Genomic DNA, 22,109 nt, shown 5'->3' with positions numbered 1-22,109 from the left:
GTGACCGCGGCCGCGGCCGGCCGCGCGGCCGTCGCCTGCGCGGCGCTCGCGCGCGTCGCCGCGTCGCCGTCGCGCGCCGCGCTCCTCCAGGGCCGCTTCGTCGGCGACGCCGTCGACGCGCTGCGGCGCCTCGCCGCCGCGTCCGCCGCGCCGCCGGCGCGGAGCTCGCCGCCGCGCCGCGACGCCGCGCGGCGCCGCTGCGACGCGCTCCTCGGCCTCCTCGCGGCCATGACCATGTTCCCCGACGCGCAGCGCGCGCTCCTCGACCACGGCGCGACGGCGGACCTCCTCCTCGACCTCTGCCACTACCTCGGCCCCGGCGCGGCGCGCGCGTACGCGTCGCCGGACTCCGTCGCGCGGCCGCGGCGCGCGCCCGCGCCGCCGGCCGCGCGCCGCGTCGCCGCGCTGCTCCGCAACCTGGCCCTCCTCCGCCGCAACAAGGGCCGCATCCTCGCCCAGGGGCCCCTCGTCGACTTCCTCGTGGCCGCGCTCGCGCGCGTCGACGACGACGCCGCGACCGCCGGCGACGCGGCGACGGCGCTCTGGGCCCTCGTCCACCACAGCGAGAAGGCCCGGGGCCTCCTCCGCGCCTCGGCGGCCGCCACGGCCGCCGTCGCCGACGCGGCCCGCGCGCTCGCGGACGCGGACCTCGACCTCCGCGGCGACGCCGCGGGCCGCGGCGCCGCGGAGCGGTCCGTCGCCGCGCTCCGCGCGATCCTCGCGGACTAAGGCGCCGAAAAAAGAGTTAGTTCGAACCGTCGAAATCGGGCGGGGTGAACTTGTCGCCGTGGGGCCGGCGCCAGGAGCGCCACTCGTCGGGCGCGGGCTCGCGGCAGAAGTGCGCGTCCACGCGCCCCCGGAGCTGGGACGCGAAGTCCGTGTGGCAGGCGTCGAGGTCGTTGCCGTCGATGGTGGCGACGCGCGTCGCCGGGAAGCGGTCGAGGTAGTCGTTGACGGCGGCGCGCGCGCCCGGGTAGCACGCGTCCATGGCGCAGCAGCGGTCGCCGCCGTTGGCGACGACGACGACGTCGAAGGCGCCGGCGGCGAGGCGCCGGCGGAGGAGGCGCGCGTCGAGGTCGTCCGCGCGCCGCGCGCCGCAGCGGTCCGCGAGCGCGTCCGCGCCGAGGCGGCCCGCGTAGCCGAAGCCGCGGCCGTAGAGCTTCGCGGGGTCGCGCGGCGCGCCGGCCGCGGGCGCGAAGAGCGGCCGCTTGGCCCCGCTCCAGGCGCTCACGGACCCGAGGCCGAGGGCCCGCACGAGGCCCGCGTAGACCATGCCCGACATGTACTCGACGTCGCGCGTCGCCACGACGAGCGCCGTCGTCGCGTTCGCGGCGCCCGCGCCGCGGAGCACGTGGGCCGCGACCGCGTCGACCGTGAGCGTCCGCTCGGCGCTCGCGACGGCGGCGTCGAGCGCGCCGCAGAAGGCCGCCCGGTCGAAGGCGGCGCCGAGCGGCAGCGCCGCGGGGAACGCGGCCGCGGCGCCGCGCGGCGGCGGCGGCGGCCGCGGCGGCGGCGGCGCGCCCGCGCGCGCGGCCCGCCTCGCCGCCTTGCGGTGCGCCTCGCCGACTTCCCGCCGGCGCGCCGCCTCGCCGAGGGACGCGCCCAGCGCCGCGCGGACGTCGGCCTCGCGCGGCGCGCCGGCGACGCGGGCCAACGCGCGGACCGCGGCCTTGGGGAACCCGTAGAGCGCGAGCGGCGGCACGGCGTCGACGTCGAGGAAGTAGGGCGCGGCGCCGCTCAGCAAAATCTCGAGGTGGCGCAGCGCGTCGTAGCCCGCCTTCTTCGCCGTGAGCCCGAAGAACGCGGACCCGTACGCGGCGAGGTAGTCGGCCTCGTCGTCGAAGTCCGCGACGTGCGCGCCGAAGCCCCGGCCGCTCAGCGGCGCGAAGGACGCGTTCTTCTCCAGGCAGGGCACGCGCGCGGCGCGGTAGGCCCCGAGGTCGAAGGCGCCGAACCAGATCGGCAGGTACCGCGGCGAGGACGCGCGCGGCGCGGCGACGACGCGCGCGGCCGGCCGCCGCGGGGACCGCGGCGGCGCGAGGGCGCAGCCGGCCGCCGGCCGCGCGAGCTCGTCGGGAGCCCAGGCGTGGGCGCGCGCGTCCTCCGCCGCGAGCGGCGGCCAGCGCCGCGCCTCGCCGTCGAGCGCCGCCTCGAACGCCGCGGCCGCGGCCCGCGCGCGGTCCCGCGCGCCGTCATCATCATCATCGTCGTCGTCGTCGTCGTCGTCGGCGCCGGCGCCGGCGGGCGCCGCGCGGGTCTGGGGCGGCGGCGGCGCGGCCGCGGCCGCGAAGACGGCGTCCGCGTCGGCGTCGCGGAAGAGCTTCAGAGGCCCAAAGCGCGCGGCGTAGTCGCGGCGGACGGCCGCGGCGCGCGCGGCGAGGACCGCCGGGTCCGCGTAGGCCCGGGCCGTGATAACCAAGGCCTTGCGCAGGTCGTGGACGGGCACGAAGTCGACGAGGCCCGCGTAGTCGGCCATGTCGGCCGCCGCGGACGTCTCTCCGACGACGACGGCGCCCGCGCCGAGGAGCGCGGCGAGCCGGAAGGCCTCGACGGGCATGTCCCGCGCCTTGGCCGCGTCGCAGGTCTTGTGCGCCGTGAGCGCGAAGTCGTAGGCGCCGAGCGACTCGCGGAGCGCGCCGTCGGACCATTTGTCGTAGACCTGGTGGACGTCGCCCTCGCCGGAGCGCCGGAGCCGCGCGCCGAGCTCCGCGAGGCACCGCCGGCCGAAGGGCCCCGCGCCGAACCAGCCGAGGAAGAGGAACGCGGCCGTGGGCGGCCCGGCGCCGCGCCGGAGCGACCGCGCTAGGAAGCCCTTGTCGACGAACCCGGGCGGCACGAAGCGGCGCGCGGGCGCGCCGCCCGGCGGCGCCCGCGCGTCGAACGCCGCGCACTTGGCCAGGTTCGACCGCGAGTAGTCCCAGACCTCGTCGTAGGCCCGCGACGGCGCCTCGGGCCCGCGGCCGTCGTCGTCGTCGTCGTCGTCGTCGCCGCCGCCGCCGTCGTCGTCGTCGGCCGGCGCGGCGGCGCGCGCGCCGGCGCCGCAGGCCGGCGGGCCCGACCCGTGGAGCGGCTCCGTCTGGTAGAGGACCGTCGCCGCGCCGCGGCCGCGCGCGACGCGCGCGGCGTCGCGGAACGCGCGGCCGTTGTAGAAGCTCACGACGACGAAGACGTCTCCGGGCGCCGCCGCGGCGGCGGCGGCGGCGAAGGACGCCGGCCCGACGCCCTCGCGCAGCGCCGCGCGCGCCGCGAAGCCCTCGGCGAGCGTCGCGCGGATGGGCTCGAGCATGTAGGCGACGCGCGCGTCGGCCGCGTCGCAGGACAGCCAGACGTGCGCCGTCCGCCGCCGCGCGACCCGCGCCAGGAGCCGCCGCCAGACGACGACGTGGAGGAAGGCCAGGCCCAGGAGGACCCGCAGGCACCACGCGCGCCGCGACGCCATATGCTAGCGGTCCATATTGCTTGCTTCTCCACAAAAGGTACACTCCATGCTCTGCACTGCCACTTCGGCTTGGCGAGTGCTTGAAGTCGAAGTTCCCCTCCCCAGCCCCCCCGTACCCCCCGTGCCGACGACGTCGAGCTGACTTGAGCTGAGGGGTTCCGGGGAGGACAAGTTAACCCGCGTTGGTCCAAGCCCTCAGAAACCGACGCGTTTGGACGCGTGGAACAGGCCCTCGAATTTAATTCGAACATTTTTCTAAGAAATTTCTCCATTCGTCCCCGCCAGCACTCTGGAATTTTCCACCGCGCGTCGCCATCGGTAAGATTTTGCTTACTTGGACCACCAACCGCTTCCGACCGCGGGCGCCGTAAGCTCAGCGCGGCCGGTGAATTTAATTGGAGGACCCCGTCTCGTAGTAAGAACAAACGTTTTGGGTTGTTCATTGAAGTAATCATTGAAAACTTCATCGAAATCGTACAAAACTGCATCGTTTCGACCGACGGATAACGCTGCGATGATGTGATGCGCCGGCACCTCGCCGTTTTGCGCCAGGTGGTGCACGAAAAGCGCGCGTGCTGCGCCGGGCAGCGACGACGGGGTTCGTGAGCGCAAAAAATCCTGCTGGCGGCCTTCCGCGGCGAGACTGTCGATCACTGCGACTGCGGGGCGCGCCCCCACTCGATTTTTGCATCCCCGGGTTCATATGCCGTGACAGCTGGCATGGGGCAACTCATCACCTCTCTACGGTCGCCCTGCGACTGAATTAGGTTCGAAACTCCCCCGCGCGCGCGACGACGACGACGACGGCGGCGGCGGCGGCGGCGGCGGCGGCGGCGACGACGACGACGACGACGACCGACCGACCGACCGACCGACCCAGAAAATAGGTGCCAGGAACTAGCCCGGGACCCAGGGGAAGTCACCCGAGGTCCCCCCGAGTACGCCCCAGTCGGTTTGGTTTAAATTTTACCACCCCAGACCCCAAAGCCCGAGTTCACTCGTCGCCATAATTTTTGCGCCGAGCGGCGTCGATCCGGAGACCGCACGCCTCGAGCCGGCTACATCTGTGCCCTCTCTAGCGCGTTAGGCAACCTAGGGGACCGTCGCTGCAATTTGGGCCCGGCCGCCGGAAGACGTCTCGAGGCGGACCACGACATCTCGTGCGGCTCGCCGAGCTACAAGGGCACCTGGTCCACCTACGCGCTTGCCATGCTCTTCGTGTACCCGGTTGGGATACCGCTCTCCTACTGCCTCCTTCTCTTTCGGTACCGCAAGCAGCTGGACCCGGACGTCAACGAGAGCCGGCTCGGCAAGATCGAGGACAGCAACGACGGTGGGCCTCGAAGTGATTCTACGGAGGCGTACAGAGAGCTTGACGCGCGACTCTCGGAGCAAAGTTCTTCCGCGCGAGACTTGATGACGGCGATGCTCGGCGCCAATACAGTCTCCGCCGCAGAGTTGCAGGAACGAAAGCTCAAGACGCGTGATGCGGACGAGTCGATCCAGCATCTCGCGTTTCTCTTCGAAGAGCGCGCCGCAGCGTCTCGTGTGCATCGCATTTAGTGCGAAACCCTTTTCGCGCCAGGTACGAGCCGCGCTGCTACCAGTTCGTGGTCTTCGAGTGCGTCCGCAAGCTGGCGCTCACGGGCCTGCTAATTTTCATGTAGGTTCCCGGTGTACATGAGGATTCGATGTACATGAAGATTCGATGTAGGTACCCGGGTAGCGCGTCGCAGATAGCTATTGGCCTCCTCATCGCGTTCCTTTCGATGCAGGTCTACACGTACAGCCGTCCCTACATCGCAGACGCGGACGACAACCTGGCGAACGTGGGCAACGCGCAGATCATCCTCGTGTTCATCGCGTCGCTGATGCTGTTCATCAAGGACATGGACGAGCAGGACGGCGCGCCCGGCGATATGTTCAAAGGTCCAGTGTTTAGCTACGCCATGATCGTCATCGGGACCCTCGTGCTCGTCGCGACAATTTACACGATCCTCGTCGAGACCTGCGAGGTTAATCCCGATGAGATGACGCTACCGTCCCGAGCCGTACCGAGACGCTACCGAGCGTACAAGAAGAGCATGGTCGCCACCGAAGAAGTCGCGCGTCCCGAGCCGGCCGCCGCCGCGGACGCCGCCGGATCCCTGAAGCCAAAGATTGACGACGACCACGTCGACGCCATCCTCACGATCGACCTTGACCGCCAGAACAAGAAAGCGCGATCGGCGGACGAAGCGTACGACCAGATCACGTACGACCACATCAATCACGAAATCATTCACGAAGCCCCAGATAGTCCCGTCGAGCTGGCCTTGCCGCCGCCGCCCTAGTGCAGAGCCACAACGCCCCCGGCCAGCCTATGCGCCACCGCCACCAGGCCTCCGCCCTGCTCCCCCGGCTCCGCGGTCGAGGCATACCCCCGACCGCGTCCAGAGCATCCCATATGTATGTATCCCCTCCGAGTCGGGCCGGCGAACCGACCTAGCCGGCGGCGCAAGGCCGCCGACTAAGCGTCGCAGCGGAGGTTGGTCGTGGGGGTGGCGAGGGCGGCGCGGTCTACCTGCCGGGCGACGAGCGCGCCCCGTTTAAATTTGCGCCCCCCGCCCGCCTAGACGACGTGGGCGGCCTGGCCCCCGTCGGGGTCGTCCTTCTTCGACGGCGCGGACGCGAAGAAGCGCGGGATGCGGCCGCCGAGCCTCGCGCCGACGGCGCAGCCGAGGATGACGTAGAGCTTGCGGGCGACGTCGAGGGCGAGGACCGACGACGCGACGGCGGCGCAGACGAGGACGTCGCGCCCCGAGAGCGCCTCCGTGCCGAAGACGCGCTGGAGCGGCGGGCAGTAGACGACGAGGAGCTGGCCGAGCACGCACGCGGAGATGGCGACGCCGAAGGCCGCGTTCGCGCAGACCGGGAGCTTGGCGGAGCCCACCAGGTTCGTCTGGGACCGGCACGTGAGCGCGTTGACCATGTCGAAGAGCACGAAGACGGTGAACGTCATCGTCGTGTCGTGCTTCGTCGAGCCCTCGCCGGTGCCGTCCTTCGCGAGCTCGGCGGAGAAGACGGCGAGCGTGCCCGCGGCGACGAGCGCCGCGGACGACAGGACGCGAAAGACCATGGCGTCGGTGATCGTCGGCTCGTCGCGCTTCCGCGGCGGCTGGCGCCGCACGGCCTCGTCGCAGGGCTCGACGCCGAGCGACTGCGCCGGGGGCCCGTCCATGATGATGTTGATCCAGAGCACCTGCATGGGGTTGAGAGGCTGGGGCAGGCCCAGGAGCTTCGCGCCCGCGACGATGCCGAGCGCGGCGAGCGACGTCGAGAGCTGGAACGTGAGGAAGTTGCGGATGTTGTGGAAGATGGCCTTGCCCTCGTCGACGGCGTGGAGGATGCAGAGCAGCTCGTCGTTGGCGAGGACGACGTCCGCGGCCTCCTTGGCGACGTCCGTGCCCGCGACGCCCATGGCGATGCCGACGTCCGCGGCCTTGAGCGCGGGCGCGTCGTTGACGCCGTCGCCCGTCATGGCGACGACGCAGCCCGCGCGCCGCAGCACGCGGACGACGTCGAGCTTGTGGCGCGGCGACACGCGGTAGAGCACGGCGACGCGCCGCAGCACCGCGGCCGCGTGGTCGTCGCGGTCGCGCCGCGACCCGCAGACGACCGCGCCGCCCGGCGGCGCGGCGTCCGCGCCGTCGCCGCCCGCCGCGAGCTGGTCGAACTCGTCGCCGCTCAGCACGAGGTCCGCGCCGGCGCCGACGTCGGCGTCCTCGGGCAGCACCGCGACCGCGCGCGCGACGGCGACGGCGGTCTCGCGGCCGTCGCCCGTGAGCATGATCGTCCGCGTGCCCCGCTCCGCGAGGCGCACCACGGCCTCGCGCGCCGACGGCCGCGGCGGGTCGCTGATGCCCAGCAGCCCCAGGAGCCGCGTGCCTTTGTCGTCGGACTTGAGCACGGCCAGGACCCGCAGCCCGCGCGACGCCATCGTCGACGCCTCGCGGTGCCACCGCGGGTCCGCGTCGAAGGTCAGCGCCTCGAGGGCGCCCTTGACGTAGGTGCCGACGGCGCCGTCCCTCTCGGCGACGCGCACCTCCATGCGCTTCCGCTCCGAGGAGAACGCGACCTCGGACACGCGCGTCGTCGACCGCCGCCGGTCCGCGACGCCGAGCTCGCGCGCGGCCCGCAGCAGCGCGACCTCCGTCGGCTGGCCCGCGTCGAGCTCCGCGTTGGAGCAGAGCGACGACGCGTCGAGCGCCGCGAGCACGGGCTGGGGCAGGAGCGCGTCCTCGCCGTCGAGCGCGAGCCACTCGCGGTCGCCGCCCGCGGGCACGTCGACGGAGCACTCCCAGCCGCCCCGCGGCCCGCGCCGCAGGAGCCACGCGCCGCAGCGCGCCTCCGTCATGACCATCTCGTTCTTCGTCAGCGTGCCCGTCTTGTCGCAGCAGAGCACGTCCGTGCAGCCCAGCGCCTGTGTGGAAATCAACCAGTGAGCTGGGACGTCGGGGCCAAACTTCAGAAATCTCTCGCTCGGTCACATCGAAGTCGATTCGGCTGATTTTCGGACGAATCGATTGCTCTCGTCGAGTTCCCGAAGCACGGCGGATGTGCTCGTGTCAAACCGTTCGATTACGCGCACATTGAAGTCGGGTTGAAGATTTGATTTGCACACGCAGCCCAGCGCCTCGACGGCGGGCAGCCGCTTGACGACGGCCTTGTGGCGCGCGACGCGCATGACGCCGAGCGCGAGCGTCACGGCGACGCAGATCGGCAGGCCCTCGGGGATCGCCGCGACCGCCAGGGACACGCCGACCGTGAAGACGTCGAGGATGGGCTCGCCCCGGAGCACGCCCACGAGGCCGATGACGACGATGACGGCGATCGACGCCGCGCTCAGCTTCTTCCCCAAATTGTCCATGCCCTGCTGGAGCGGCGTCCGCCCCGGCTCGAGGTCCTTGAGCTCCTGGGCCGCGATGCCGAACTCCGTCCGCGACCCCGTGCAGGCGACGACGCCCCGGCCCCGGCCGTAGCGCACGAACGTGCCCGCGAAGAGGAGCGTCCGGCAGTCGGTGACGGGCGCGGACCCCGGCGCCGCGGCCGCGGCGCCGTCGCTCGCGTCCGCGACCTTGTCGACGGGCTCCGACTCGCCCGTGAGCGACGACTCGTCCACGAGCAGCTCCACGGCCTCGACGAGGCGCACGTCCGCGGGGACGCGGTCGCCCGCGGCGACGACGACGACGTCGCCGGGCACGAGGTCCGCGGCCGCGACGTCCGCGGCGGGCCGCCCGCCGCGCACGGCGAGCGCGCGCGGCGGCACGAGCGACGCCAGCGCCTTGAGCGTCCGCTCGCTCTTGGCCTCCTGCACGTACGCGACCAAGGTGACGATGAGCACGGCGACGGCGATGGAGATCGCGTCGTCGTACTGGCCCAGGAGGCTCGACACGACGGCGCTGCCGAAGAGGAGCAGGATGAGGGGCTCCTTGAGCTGCTCCAGGAACTTGCGGCAGGCCCCCTCCTCCTCCTCCTCCGCGAGCTCGTTGGGGCCGTACGCCAGGCGCCGCGACGCCACGTCGCCGTCGTCGAGGCCCCGGTCCGCGTCCGTCTTCAACAACGCGCAGGCGTCCTCGCAGCCGCAGAAGACGAGCTTCCGCTCCGCCGCGCGGCCGACGCCGCTCATGGCGCCGACGCAAATTCGAGGAGCACTCGAGCGTCGCGCGCCGCCGATGCCCGAGCGCGATTGCGGCACCAGGCCTCAATTTGCTCTTCGACTTGACGACATTGCCGTTCAAGCGGGGGCGGCATGGCTGCTCGATAGCAGCCCCTTAATTAATAGGTCGCACGGACCGGCGCTGCTGCGAAAGCTAGAGTTTTGAATAGGCGCCGCCGCCGCGCGCCATCGCGTCCGCTCGAAAGATGCGCACCATCGCTGCGCTGCTCCTGCTCCTCCGCGGCGCCGGGGCCGTCGCGCCCGTCGGCGTCTGCTGGACGCGGAACATGGTGGACAACGCGACGGCGCGCCACGACCTGCGCTACGTCATCGCGTCGGCGCGGTCGCTGCGGCGGCGCGCGCCGGCCGTGCCGCGGTGCCTCTTCACGGACGCGTCGCCCGCGGCCGTCGCCGGCGCCGGCGCCGCGGGCCTCTTCGACGCCGTGCTGGCCGACGGCGGCGCGGCCTTCGCCGGCCGCAACGCCGGCGAGGTCGCGCTCCTCGACCCGGACGCGCGCGGCGTCGGCGCGAAGCGGCGCCAGGAGCTCGCGAAGCTCCGGAGCCGCGTCGGCCGCATCCTCAACGTCGCGCGGGGGCCCTACGAGCTCACGCTCTTCGCGGACGACGACACCTACTTCTGCGACGGCGCGGCCCTCGAGGCCGCGCTCGCGGACCTGCACCGGCGCCGGGACGCGCACGCGGTCCGCGCGCGCGTCATGCCCAAGGCCGCGGGCGAGCGGCGCGTCGTCGAGGAGGCGCGGCGCTGCGTCTGGAGCCACGCGAGCCGCGCGCGCGACTACTCCGCGCCCCTCGAGGCCAAGTGCGTCGACCGCGCGGACCGAAGCGGCCGGGGCTTCTGCGCGGGCGCCCAGGGCGGCGCGCTCGCCGTCGCGCGCGGCGCCGCCGCGGAGGCGTTCGCGGCGGACTGGCTCGACGCGTACCTCCGGCTCTACGCGCGCGAGGCCAAGGACCCGGCGCGGCTGCAGCGGGCCCAGGTCGAGTCCTTCGCCGCGGACCAGGCGCCCCTCGCGCGCGCGATGGCGGCCAACTGCGACCGCGGCGACGGCGCGCGGTGGAGCGTCGGCGCGCTGCCGCACGCGCTCAACGTCCGCGACGTCGACGCGTCGACGGTCGCCGGCAAATGCGCGAAGCCCGTCTTCGGGCCCCTCCTCATGCTCCACCAGAAGAAGTACGTCGCGCGCGGCGCCGCCGCGGAGCTCGACGGCGTCTGCGCCGCGGCGAACGGCGCGGGCGGGCTCGCGTGGCTCGGCCGCGCGCCGAACGCGCGGAAGCCCCCCTGCGACTGGATGGCGCAGTACCGGGGCGCGTAACGTACCATATCCCGCCGGCGGACGCCGCTTCAACCCGGCCTAACATATCCCGCCGGCGGGATATGTTAAAGGCCGCTTCAACTTGGACTTCAACCTCAACGTGTACCATATCCCGCCGGCGGGATACGTTAGGCCCCTAGGGGCTCCAGGCGCCCGCGTTGCCGAGGGAGTTCACGGCGCGGACGCGGAAGGACGTCGCCGCGGACGCGACGGCGAGCGTCGCCGCGTCGGCCGTGCGCCGGACGGCGCCGTCGACGAGGACCTCGTAGTGGTCGACGGCGCCGCCGCCCGCGAGCGCGAGGGCCGGCGCCCACCGGAGCACGCCGGCGGCCGGCGCGCGCGCCGCGGGCGCCGTCGGCTGCGTCAGCGCGGCGCAGTCGGGCGTCGTCGCGTTGCGCGGCGCGTCGCCCCGCAGCATCTTCGACCCGAGCCCCGTGAGCACGAGGTAGCAGTCCGAAGGCAGGCCCTCGTACCCAATGTCGCCCGGCGCCGGCGGGTCGTTCACGACCTTGAGGATCTGCGTGCCCTCGTCGAGCTCGTCGAACATGCCCACGAAGGCCGTCTTCGCCCCGATGGCCGCCGCGGCGTAGAACTGGGCCCAGAGGTAGGCGCCCCTGAGCCGCGGGAGGCGGCCCGAGCCCGCGGGCGTGCCGTCGCGGTGGTTCGTCGACATGCCCGGGGCGAGCTCCGGCTGCCAGAGGACGCCGGCCTGCTCCGCCGCCGCCTTGTCGGCGGCCCAGTAGCCCGTGGCGGCCGCCGGGTGGGCCGCGTCGCCGTTCCAGTCGCCCGCGTTCCAGGGCGACCAGCTCCCCATGCGGTCGTAGGCTCGCGTCCAGTTCGCCGAGGGTTGGTCGCTGCGCCACCACCACTGGCCCGCGCCGGCGACGAAGGCCGTGCCGTCGAAGACGTCGAGGATCGCGTTGGCTTCCTCGCCGCTGAAGCGGTCCATGTAGAAGCCGAAGATCCCCACGACGGGGAGGCCGCCCTCGTGGACGTAGCGCGCGTGGTCCGGCACGCCCTGGCGCCGCAGGCCCGCCCAGTCCTCTTTGAGCATGGCGGCCGCCGCGGCGCCGCGCCCGGCGTAGCCGCTGAGGTCGTACTCGACGTACGCCACGCGGTTCGTCGCGGCGGCGGCCGCGAGCGTGTGGTTGAGGATCTCGTGGTCGAGGCCCAGGGGGCCGAAGCTCTGCAGCGCGACGCCGTCGATGCCGTAGGCCTCCATCCACTGGAAGTGGCGCAGCGTCGTCCGCGCGTTGATGGAGCTGAAGAGGTAGGCCTGCGAGCCGTCGGCGAACTTGTATCCCGGCGCGGCGAACTTCTCGTCGTCGCCGAACTCCGACAGGTCGGGCCAGTAGTCCTCCTCGATGCCCGTGCCGTTGTGCAGCGCGCCGACGCCGTTGCCCCAGTGCGTCCAGCCCTCGTTCGTCGCCGTGTCGTTCGGTGCCCGAAACCACTGCTGGTAGCCGCAGACCGTGAGGCCGACGAGGCTGCTGGCGTTGGGGACCGGCGGCGCGTCGTAGTCCACGCGCGCGAGGCTCGCCCAGGCCGGCGGAGAGGCAGCAGCCCACGCCAGCGGCGCGAGGAGCGCGAGGACGGGCAGCGACACCATCCCTAGAGCGGCGAGCGTTTCACTTCTTCAACTTGCGAGAGTTCTTCTTGAATGACAAGCTTTTATGCATTCTAGAATTCCTCACGAGTCTCACTGCTTGGCAAGCTGCCATGGCTGAAAAGGATGTGGAGATGCACAACCTCGTCGGCGATCGCCGGCGTCCAACGGTGGAGTAGCTCTTTCGCGCGAAATCTTGTTCGTAGGCGACAGCGGCGGCGGCGGCGCCCAGGGCGGCGGCGGCAGCGGCGGCGCCTGCGCCGGCGGGATGAAGATTTTCCTGGGCGCCACGTGCTGCTGCTGCCTCGTCAGCGCCGCCATCGTCGTCGGCTGCGTGTTCGGCATCTTCAACGACCCCGCATTTTTTCCCAGCGTCCGGAGGGTTGGCGCGGCGAGACGCGGACGTTTCGTAGAACGCGAACGTCAAGGCCATCTACGGCGACGGGTCGCGGCGGTGTCCGCCGGAGCGCCCGCGCTCGCGCGCACGCGTTCCACCCAGGTCCATCAAGATCAACCTGAAGAACAACAACGTCTACGAGAGCGAGTGGAAGACCTTCAAGCGCGACGGCGGCGTCCGAGGGCCGCGGCGACGTGCGACGCGCGCGGCAGGCTCGAGCTCAAGATGAAGGACGGCGGCAAGGTCACCGTCGCCGCCTACAGCGGCGGCGTGAGCTTCTCGACGGGCAAGTACGAGGGCAAGCGGTTCACGATGCGCCCCGACGCGAATACGAGCTCCTGGGACGACAAGATCTTCGAAAAGTGCCGGGACGACGGCCACGTGAAGCTCAAGCTCTCCGGGACCGTCGAGGGCAAGTCGGCGTCCGGGTCGACCTACGCGGAGTGCACGCCGCAGTCGCAGTGGAACAAGGTCGACTGCGACGACATCGCCGCGGACGCCGCCGCGCCGACCGCGACGCCCGTCGACACGCCCGCGCCGTCGGCCACGGCCGCGCCGACGGGCTCGAGCGCCGTCGCCGCCTGCGACTGGGCGCACACGTCGAAGCACAAGTGCGCGACGACGCTCGGCGCGTCCGTCGAGGTCGACGACCTCGACGCGTGCTACGACCTCTTCTTCTCGTCCGGGAACGCGGACAGCCGCTCCGTCGCCTACAACGACGACGACGGCCTCTGCCGCCTCTGCGAGGGCGCGGACGACGCGAGCGCCAACGACTGGGACTTCTACGCCTGCGTCGTCACGGCGTGCGACGGCGGCGCGGCGCCGAACGCGGCGGGGACGGGCTGCGAGGTCTCCCCGCCGCCGTCGCCCCTGCCGACGCCCGCGCCGACGGCGATGTAGGCCTCGCGGGGACCCCCCCCGAATCCCCGCCGTGCCGCGCGGACGTACGTAAATTACGCAGATGGCCCTAGCCGAGCTTCGTGCGGTTCTGGCCGAGGGCGGCCTCGCGGGCCTTGATCTTCTCGGCCATGGTCATGCGCTTGGGCTTGACCGGCGGCGGCGGCGCCTCGGGCTCCGGCGGCGCGTTCGCCGCGGCCTCGGCGGCGGCCTCCTCCTCGGCCATGGTGGTCGTGCGGTTCCGGAGCTGGGCCATGATGTCGGCGTCGCTCTCGGCCTCGCCGTCGACCTTGAGGTACTCGGCCTCCTCCTCCTGCACCTTCTTGTACGCCTTCTTGATGCGCTTGACCTCCTTCTTGCTCCGCTGGCCCTGGCGCATGGTCGTCACGATGACGCCCGCGATGGACAGCGGGATGACGAACCCCATGGACCCGCTCTCGGACCGCAGCACGTCCACCTCCTCGCGGCCGTAGCCGACGTACGCCAACGCCGGGTGCGCGTTCGCGACCACGGGCGCGACGACGGCGCCCCAGAGGAGGGACCGCAGGGCGACGCGGACGACGCGGCCGAGGAACGTCGTGAGGGGGCCGCGCCGCCGCGCGACGGCCGCGGCCAGGCGCCGCAGCGGGCCCCGCGCCGGGCCGGCGCCGACGACGCGGCCCAGGACGCCCTCGAAGCGGCGCTGCGCCGCGGCGTCGAGGCGGAGCGCCGGCGCGGACCGCCCGGCGACGGGCAGCGCGGGCGACGGGAGCCGCCGCACGGGCGCGAAGGCCGACGCCGTCGCCGCGAGGAGCAAGAGGACGAATCGCCCCATGTGTGTGTGTGTGTGTAGACGTTTGAGCTGTGCAACTTCAAAGTGCTCAACTTCAACGAGACGCCAACATGCGTCTCTTCGGCTCACGACCGCACGACGCCGCGCTCCACGCTCGCTCACGATGCCGTCCCCGGGGGGGGAAACAAGACCCCGACGTTACCGGTCCCCCCCCACGGGCCCGAAGCGGGCCGGGGGCCAGACGCGGACGATGGGCCGGCCCGTGACGAGGTCCACGGGGAGCGCGCCCCAGGACCGCGAGTCCACGGACGCGGCCGGGCAGTCGCCGAGGACGTAGAGCGTGCCGCGGGGCACGCGCCCCTTGGCCTCGACGAACTCGGGCTGGCGGCCGACCTTGGGCGGGCACTTGCCCGGGCGGGGGACGCCGCGGACCTCGACGCCGCCGGCCTTGGACACGCGGACGCTGTCGCCCTCGACCGCGGCGACGCGCTTCACGAACTGGCGGCTGTCGAGGCCGCCGCCCCCCGCCGTCTCGACGAGGGCCCGGAGCGCCGGCGGCGGCTCGAAGAAGACGAGGTCGCCGCGTTTGGGGGGGATGAAGAAGGGCCCGAAGCCCGTGCCCGTGAAGAAGCGGTCCTGGAGCACGACGTCGCCGGGCTGGAGCGTGGGGACCATGGAGTTCGTGGGAATATACGTCAGCGAGAAGCAGTTGGAGAAGAAGAGCGCCGCGGCCGCGAAGGTCGCCGCGAAGGACGCGGCCGCCGTCGCCGTCGCCGCCGCGAAGCCCGGCTGCGTCAGCAGCGCGACGTCGTCGCCGCCGAGCGGCAGCGACGCGGGCCAGCCGCCGTCCGGCGCGCCGCGGAAGCGGTCCTCGAAGATGGGGTAGAGCTCGACGGTGGCGCCGCGGCCCTCGCCCGGCCGCAGCCGCCGGGCCCGCGACCCGTCCGCGCGCGTGATTCCCACGACGCGGTAGTCCGCGCCCGGCAGCACGCCCGCCGCGCCGAGCGTCGCGCGCGCGCCGTCGTCGCCGACCCGCTGGCCCCAGGCCTCGCGGCCCGCCGCGAGCATGAAGGCCGTCTGCGCGAGCAGCGCGCGGTACTCGGCCGTCGACGTCGGCGGTTTCGGGAGGCCGTCGGCGCCGAGCGGCGCCGCGCCGCGCTCGCTCGCCTCGGGGCTCCCCGCGAGCACGGGCACGACGACGTTGCCCACGCGCAGGCCGTTCCGCACCGCGTCGGGCGCCGCGAAGGCCGCGCGCACGAGCCGCGGCAGGCGGCAGAGCACGAGCGGCAGGCCCGAGTCGACGCGCCGCGCGAGCGCCTCGGCGCGCCGCGGCAGCCGGAACGTCGAGAATCTGCGCCCGGCGCCCGCGGCCCACTTCGAGCTCGCGAAGACGGCCACGTCCACGGACACGTCCAAAAATCCGTCGTCGCCGACGAGGCCCCGCGCGTCCTCGGACGAGCAGAGGTGGCCGCCCCAGTCCGTGGCCTCGCCGTCGAGCACGCCCGCGGCGAGCGGGTGCACGAAGGTGATGCCCGTGTTGAAGGTCGGGCCGCCGGCGCCCCCGAGCCGCAGCTCGAAGGCCGCGTCGACGGCGTCGCCGACGTCCTCGGCGCCGTAGCGGAGGTAGACGCCGCAGCGGCCGCGGCGCCGCGGCGACAGGCCCTCGGGGTAGACGCGCAGCGTCCAGTCGTGGCCGCAGAGCGCGAAGGGCGCCGACTCGACGAAGGCGCCGGGCGCCGAGCCGCCGAGGATCGCCTCGGCCTCGACGCGCCAGACGAACTCGCCGCTGGCCACCTCCTCGTCGGCCTCTTCTTCCAAAACGGTCGTCGCCAAGCGGCTCGGCGCGGTCGCGCGGCGCGTCGGCGCGGTTGCGCGGCGCTGCGGCGGCGCGACGAGCGCCTGCGACAGCGCCAGCAGCGCTGCGAGCTGCTGGAGGCGCATCGCAGGCGGCGGCTTCCGCAGACTTGGAGCGCGTGACGAGGACGCCGAAGAGCTCGGCCGGGCACGGGCGGATACAAAGTCGACCTTGACGTTCAAAAAAGTCCTTGAAGAAGACATGACAATGCCTGCCCTCCCGTTCTGGCTGGTGCTTGTTGCGCCGTTGTTGGCGGCGATGGAGACGACGGTCACCATCGCCCCGGGCGTGGCCATGCCCCGGATCAACCTGGGCACGTGTTGCGGCTCGGAGGTCGAGCTGTCGCTCCCGGCCTGGGCTGCCGCCGGCGGCGTCGGCATCGACACGGCGCTGGACTACGGCTTTCCCGTGCCGGGCGGCAAGCAGACCGACATCGCGGCGTTCTTCGCCGCGAGCTCCGAATATGCGCGCGAGGACTTCTTCATCACGACGAAGATCCCCGCGGGCATCGGCATACTCACGGGCCTCTGCCTCGGCGGCGCGGACAAGGCGCTGCGGCAGGTCGAGGCCAGCGTCCTGTGGCCGTGACGATGTTCGAGAAATTTTGGGTGGGAAACCAACGAGAAATCGTCACCGTCACGCTTGGTAGGTCGAGGCGGACCTCGAGCGGCTGAACACGACGTACGTCGACCTCGTGCTCCTGCACCACCCCTGCGAGTTCTCGGCCCTCGACGCGGCGCTCTGGGAGGGTTTGGAAGAGGCGCTCGCGCGGAACCTCACGCGGGCCATCGGCGTGTCCAACTACGGCGCGGACGATCTGGCGGCGCTGGAAAAGGCCTGGACCGTGCCGCCGGCCGTGAACCAGTGCGAGATGTCCGTCGGCAACCGCGACGCCGCGGGCCTCAACGCGACGCGGGCGCGCGGCGTCACCTACGAGGCCTACGAGGCCATGCGCGGCTGCCCCTTCGACGACGCCGACGTCGTCGCCGTCGCCGCGGGCCACGGCGTGAGCGTCGCCCAGGTGTGCCTGCGCTGGATCCTGCAGCACGGCGCCGCGCTCGCCGTGGGCCTGGGGGAGAACGCGACGAAGATCCCGGCCTACGCGGCGACGAACCTCGACCTCTACTCCTTCGAGCTCGCGGACGCGGAGATGGCGCTGCTCGACGCCAAGTAGGAAACATGTGCATTTTAGTGACAGGTCGGGGGCCTACTTCTGTGCGAGGAGCAGGAGTCCCGCGGGGAGGAGGACCGCGAACGCGAGCGAGCCGGCGTAGATGCCGTTCTTCCACGTCACGGGGTTCGCGGCCGTCTTCACGAACTTCTTCTGGAAGCTCGGCCGCTGCGGCGGCGGCCGCTTGGGCGCCGCGGGCGCGGCGGCGGCGACCGCCTCGACCTCGGCCTCGGCGTCCGTGGACTCGGGCGCGAGCGGCGGCGCGTCGGCGTCGTCGGCCTCGGCCGCGCGCCGCCGCGACAGCGTCGACCGCCAGCTCCGCCGCGCCTCGGACCGCAGCGCGACCTTGGCGAGCCTCCGGTCGAGGGCGGTCCGGGGCAGGTGCGACGGCAGGAAGGCCGCGACCGTGAGGAGCAGCGAGCAGGTGACGGCGCGAGTGATGGACGTCGACATCCTTGTCTGCGAGAGCTTTCACGCGCGCGTCGACTGCGGGAGTCTCACGCGTCTGTCCGCGGATCACCGACCGACGATATGGGCGCTCGCGGTCGACTCGCTGGAGGTTTTTGTGGGGCCTCTTGCCAGCGTCGCAGGCCTCTGCGGCGGCGGACTCGGCCTCGTGTCCTGAGTCGGCGCGCGTGCGCAGAAGTGGGTTTGCGTTTACCGCAACGAGCACAAGATCTAGCAGTCCGACGGGCCGAGGCAGCCGATGCTCTCGGGCATTCCAACGTGGACGACGACTCACGCCTACAACAAAGGGCGAGCTCCAGGATGCGGTTAAGGCGTGGCTGGACGACGCGACCACCGCCGAGGCCACCTACGGCCACATCTCGAGCTGGAACACGGGCTCGATCACCGACATGGCCTGGCTCTTCTGTGCCTGGGCACAAGATGGCAATAGGCAAGCGTACCCGGACGGATCCGACTGCGTCAGCGACGGAATCTGTTGCAACGCGGCGGCCGCGAACTTTACGGACGACATCAGCGCCTGGGACACCAGCTCCGTCACCACCATGCTCGGCATGTTCAGCAAGGCCTCGTCGTTCAACCAGCCCCTCGACTCGTGGGACACCAGCGCGGTCACCACGATGGAGCGCATGTTCATGGGGTCGTGGGACTCGGCCATGTCGTTCGACCAGCCCCTCGGGTCGTGGGACACCGGCTCCGTCACCACCATGTGCGAGATGTTCTTCCACGCCCAGTCGTTCAACCAGCCCCTCGACTCGTGGGACACCAGCTCCGTCACCGACATGTCCTTCATGTTCTCCGACGCCCGTCGGTTCGACCAGCCCCTCTCCTCGTGGGACACCGGCTCCGTCGCCACCATGTTGCGCATGTTCACCGCCGCCTTTGCGTTCAACCAGCCCATCGACTCGTGGGACACCGGCGCCGTCACCACCATGAACTACATGTTCGCCTCCGAGGGGCGGGGCTCCGCGACGTCGTTCAACCAGCCCCTCGCCTCGTGGGACACCGGCTCCGTCATCGACATGTCCGGCATGTTCTTCAACGCCTCGTCGTTCAACCAGCCCATCGACGCGTGGGACACCTCCTCCGTCGGATCCATGCTCCGCATGTTCCGCGAGGCCTCGGCGTTCGACCAGCCCCTTGGCTCGTGGGACACCTCCTCCGTCACATCCATGTCGTACATGTTCGCCTCCGCCTCGTCGTTCAACCAGCCCCTCTCCTCGTGGGACACCTCCTCCGTCGCCTGGGCGGAAAAGATGTTCCACGACGCCCGGTCGTTCGACCAGGAGCTATGCTGGGATAGCTGGAATGCCTCGGGCATGGACTCTTCCGACGACATGTTCGACTCCTGCTGCACCTGCGACGGATGCAGCGGTTCCGTCCGTGCAGACTGCCCGAGCCCGACGCGCGCGCCGACGACGTCGCCCGCGCCGACGGCGTCGCCCGCGCCGACGACCGCGCGGGCCCCGGTCAGTCGCGGCCACGCGCCCCTCCCTTCTCCGGTCGCTCTGCTCGTCGCTCTCGCGTGGCTCCCGTAAACTTCCGGCGGACGGCCCTTAGCCCGCCGCCTCAGGCGAGCGTGACGCGCGCGAGCTCGTCGAAGTAGGTCGGGAAGGTCTTGGACGTGCACTTGGGGTCGAGGATGGTCACGGGCACGCCGGCGCAGGCGGCGAGGGCGAAGGTCATGGCGATGCGGTGGTCGTCGTAGGTCTCGATCTCCGCGCCCGCGTTCGGCTTGCCCGCCGGCGGCGTGATGACGCAGTGCGTGTCGCCCTCGAAGACGTCGGCGCCGAGCTTCGTCGTCTCGGCGACGATGGCCTTCATGCGCTCCGTCTCCTTGACGCGCCAGGAGCCGACGTTGCGGATCGTCGTCGGCCCGGCGGCGACGAGCGCGACGGCCGCGAGCGTCATCGCCGCGTCCGGGATGTCGAGGCAGTCGACGTCGATGCCCTTGAGGTTTGGCGTCGCCGCGGCGACGGTGATGTTCGTCGGGTGGAGCGTCACGGGCGCGCCCATGTCGCGGAGCACCTCCGCGAAGCGGACGTCGCCCTGCGTGCTCTCGGAGCCGCAGCCGACGACCGTGAGGTCGCCGCCGGTCATGGCCGCGGCGGCGAGGAAGTAGGACGCCGACGACGCGTCGCCCTCGACGAAGTAGGTCGCGTCGGGGAGGCCCGCGTTCGTGTACTTTTGCGCCGGCGCGACGGTGAACGACCGGTACGCGCCGTCGATGTCCACCACAACGCCGAACTTGGCCATGAGGTCGACGGTGAGCTGGACGTAGGGCTGGGAGATGAGCTCGTCGGTGATCTCGATGACCAGGGGCTGCGTCGTCGCGAGGAGGGGCGACGCGAGGAGGAGCGCGGAGAGGAACTGCGACGACGTCTTCCCCGAGACCCGGGCGACGCCGCCGTCGACCCGCGCGCCGGGCTTGACGACCACGGGCGGGCAGCCGCCGAAGTCGCCGTTCTGCGTGCACTCGACGTCGCAGCCGAGCTGCTTGAGGCCGTCGACGAGGTCCTCGATGGGCCGCTCGCGCATGCGAGGCGTGCCGTCGAGGACGAAGTCGCCGCCGTCCGTGGCCGCGACGGCCGCGAGCACGGCGGCGAGGGGCCGCATGGCCGTGCCCGCGTTGCCGAGGAAGAGGTCCGCGCCGGGCGCCTTCAGCGCGCCGGAGCTCGTCACGCGCACGGCCGCGTCGCCCAGATCCGCGACGGCGACGCCCATCGCCGCGAGCGCCTCGAGCATGCGCTCCGTGTCGTCGCTCGCGAGCAGGTTCTCCACCGTCGTCTCGCCCTCGCAGAGCGCCGCGATGAGCAGGGCCCGGTTGCTCAGCGACTTGGACCCGGGCAGCCGCACGACGCCGCCGACCTTCGCGATCGGCGACAAGCTCAGCGACTCCACGGCGGCGGCGACCGCGACGGCGGCGCGGCCGTCGCGCCGCGCCGCGGGCGCCGCGCCGCCGGGCCGCGACGGCGCGAAGCCGCTGGCGACGGCGATGCAGAGAGCTGCACAGGCAAGCTTCGTTGCCATGGCCATCGTGCTGCAGCCTGAGCTTTGGCGACAACGACGGCCTCAACAGGCTCCTTCGACCTCGAGTCCTGCCCGGGCCCGGCAGCCGAGGAGGTCTAAGTCCCAGTGTGTGAATTGGCTTCTTACGAGGGCGCGCTCAGTCGTCGGGCGCGACGCCGGAGCGGCGGCACGCGTCGAGGAAGCCCGCGATCATGCTCTTCACGGCGTGGTTCGGGCGGACGACCGTCGACGGCAGCGACTCGTTCGTCTTCGGCGACGTCCGCTTCCCCGTCGCGAACCACTGCTCGATGGCGACGCGCTCGTACGTGTGCCCGTCGTCGGCCATGACGGGATCCTTCATGAGCTCGCACGTCACGGGGCAGCACAGCTCCTCGGGCACGGCGCGGCGGCCGACGCGGAGCCGCGCGACCTCGGCCCGGTGGTCCGCCAGCGCCGCCTCGAGCTGGGCCTGGTGCCGCGCGGCGCCGTCGATCTCGCCCTGGACCGAGACCGTCTTCGCCTTGCGGCGCGCGGCGACCGCGGCGCAGATCCGGGGCACGTCGGGCGCCGGCACGCCGATCTCGGCGAAGTCGGCGCGCTCCAGGTGGAAGAGCGAGTCGTCGTCGATCTCGTGCGAGCGGAAGAGCGGCAGCAGGCGCCGCAGGTCGAGCCGCTCGAGGATCTCGGCGACCGTCGCGTCGCCGAAGCCGTCGTCGCGCGGCGCCTCCGCCTCCGCCTCGCGCGGCCCGCCGTCCTCCGCCGCTCGGACCGCGCGCGCGTCGAGCTCCGAGGCCGCCGGGGGCGGCGCCGCGGGCGTCGGGGGCCGCGCCTCCGCCCGCTCCCCGCGCGCGGCCGGAGCGCCGGCGTCCGCCGCCCTCGGCGCCGAGTCCGCCGCGTCCGGAAGCGCGGGTGACACCGCCCGGCGCGGGGCGCCCTTGGCCGCGGCGCGTTTCGCGAGGCACGAGACGTAGGCGCTCCGGTTGCGGACGCGGTCGCCCATGGTCGCGAGCTCCCGGAGGATGCCGGCGGCCTCGTCCCCGGGCAGCCGCCGGAGCGCCGCCAGCGCCGCCGCGTCGAGGTCGCGCGCCCGCGCCGGCTCCACCGGCGCCGACGCCGGCGCGCGGGGAAGCGCGGCGGGACGGGCCGGCTCGCGCGCGACGCGCCGGCAGGTGCGCGTGACCCACGCGCTCGGGTTGCGCACGTCCTCGCCCTTGCGCGCGAGTTCGCGGAGGACTCCGGCGGCCTCGCGCTCGGGCAGCTGCGCGAGCGCCGTCGTCGCCTCCGCGTCGAGCTCGAGGGACCGCGCCGCCTCCGGCGGCGGGGCGCGCGCCGCCGCGCTCGGCTTCGAAGCCGGCGCGGCCTCGGCCGGCGGCGCGCGCGGGGCCTCGGGCGGCGCGTCCTCGTCCTCGTCCTCGAGCCTCGCGAGGTACGACGCCAGCCACGGAGCCGCCAACGCTCGCCGCGCGTCG

The 22,109-nt window shown here is 72.6% G+C and overlaps 6 protein-coding genes across 6 annotated transcripts in view; 1 reads left to right on the top strand and 5 right to left on the bottom strand.

The window, feature by feature from the left end:
• AURANDRAFT_61089 (hypothetical protein) overlaps nucleotides 1-729 on the top strand; it is a gene marked incomplete at both ends in the record, with an annotated part of 5,782 nt that extends 5,053 nt beyond the window's left edge. The window contains one exon of the mRNA XM_009035215.1: nucleotides 91-729. Coding sequence (XP_009033463.1) covers nucleotides 91-729 — 639 coding nt within the window. The remainder of the gene's footprint in view (nucleotides 1-90) is intronic.
• Nucleotides 730-6,197: 5,468 nt separating this feature from the next.
• AURANDRAFT_389 (hypothetical protein) lies at nucleotides 6,198-9,053 on the bottom strand (the record flags this gene model as incomplete). Its single annotated transcript, XM_009034563.1, has 3 exons — nucleotides 6,198-7,145; nucleotides 7,221-7,901; nucleotides 8,103-9,053. Coding segments are annotated over 3 exons (2,580 nt in total), but the record flags the coding sequence as incomplete, so codon positions are not given.
• A 1,551-nt stretch (nucleotides 9,054-10,604) lies between these two features.
• On the bottom strand, nucleotides 10,605-12,077 carry AURANDRAFT_61087 (hypothetical protein; the record flags this gene model as incomplete). The annotated part of the gene is made up of 1 exon (XM_009034732.1): nucleotides 10,605-12,077. The coding sequence occupies one exon, from the start codon at nucleotides 12,075-12,077 to the stop codon at nucleotides 10,605-10,607; it is 1,473 nt and encodes a 490-aa protein (XP_009032980.1).
• A 1,361-nt stretch (nucleotides 12,078-13,438) lies between these two features.
• On the bottom strand, nucleotides 13,439-16,081 carry AURANDRAFT_61086 (hypothetical protein; the record flags this gene model as incomplete). The annotated part of the gene is made up of 2 exons (XM_009034731.1): nucleotides 13,439-14,209; nucleotides 14,390-16,081. 2 exons carry the CDS (start codon nucleotides 16,079-16,081, stop codon nucleotides 13,439-13,441), a joined length of 2,463 nt encoding a protein of 820 aa, XP_009032979.1.
• A 3,119-nt stretch (nucleotides 16,082-19,200) lies between these two features.
• AURANDRAFT_19755 (hypothetical protein) lies at nucleotides 19,201-20,661 on the bottom strand (the record flags this gene model as incomplete). The annotated part of the gene is made up of 1 exon (XM_009034730.1): nucleotides 19,201-20,661. One exon carries the CDS (start codon nucleotides 20,659-20,661, stop codon nucleotides 19,201-19,203), a length of 1,461 nt encoding a protein of 486 aa, XP_009032978.1.
• A 136-nt stretch (nucleotides 20,662-20,797) lies between these two features.
• On the bottom strand, nucleotides 20,798-21,037 carry AURANDRAFT_19864 (hypothetical protein; the record flags this gene model as incomplete). The annotated part of the gene is made up of 1 exon (XM_009034729.1): nucleotides 20,798-21,037. A coding segment is annotated over one exon (240 nt), but the record flags the coding sequence as incomplete, so codon positions are not given.
• Nucleotides 21,038-22,109: the final 1,072 nt, after the last annotated feature.

This window comes from Aureococcus anophagefferens (genome assembly GCF_000186865.1).
Source record: "Aureococcus anophagefferens unplaced genomic scaffold AURANscaffold_2, whole genome shotgun sequence".
NCBI lineage: Eukaryota > Pelagophyceae > Pelagomonadales > Pelagomonadaceae > Aureococcus > Aureococcus anophagefferens.
The sequence above is the reverse complement of the archived record's forward strand: the minus strand, read 5'-3'. Positions and strand labels throughout refer to the sequence as shown.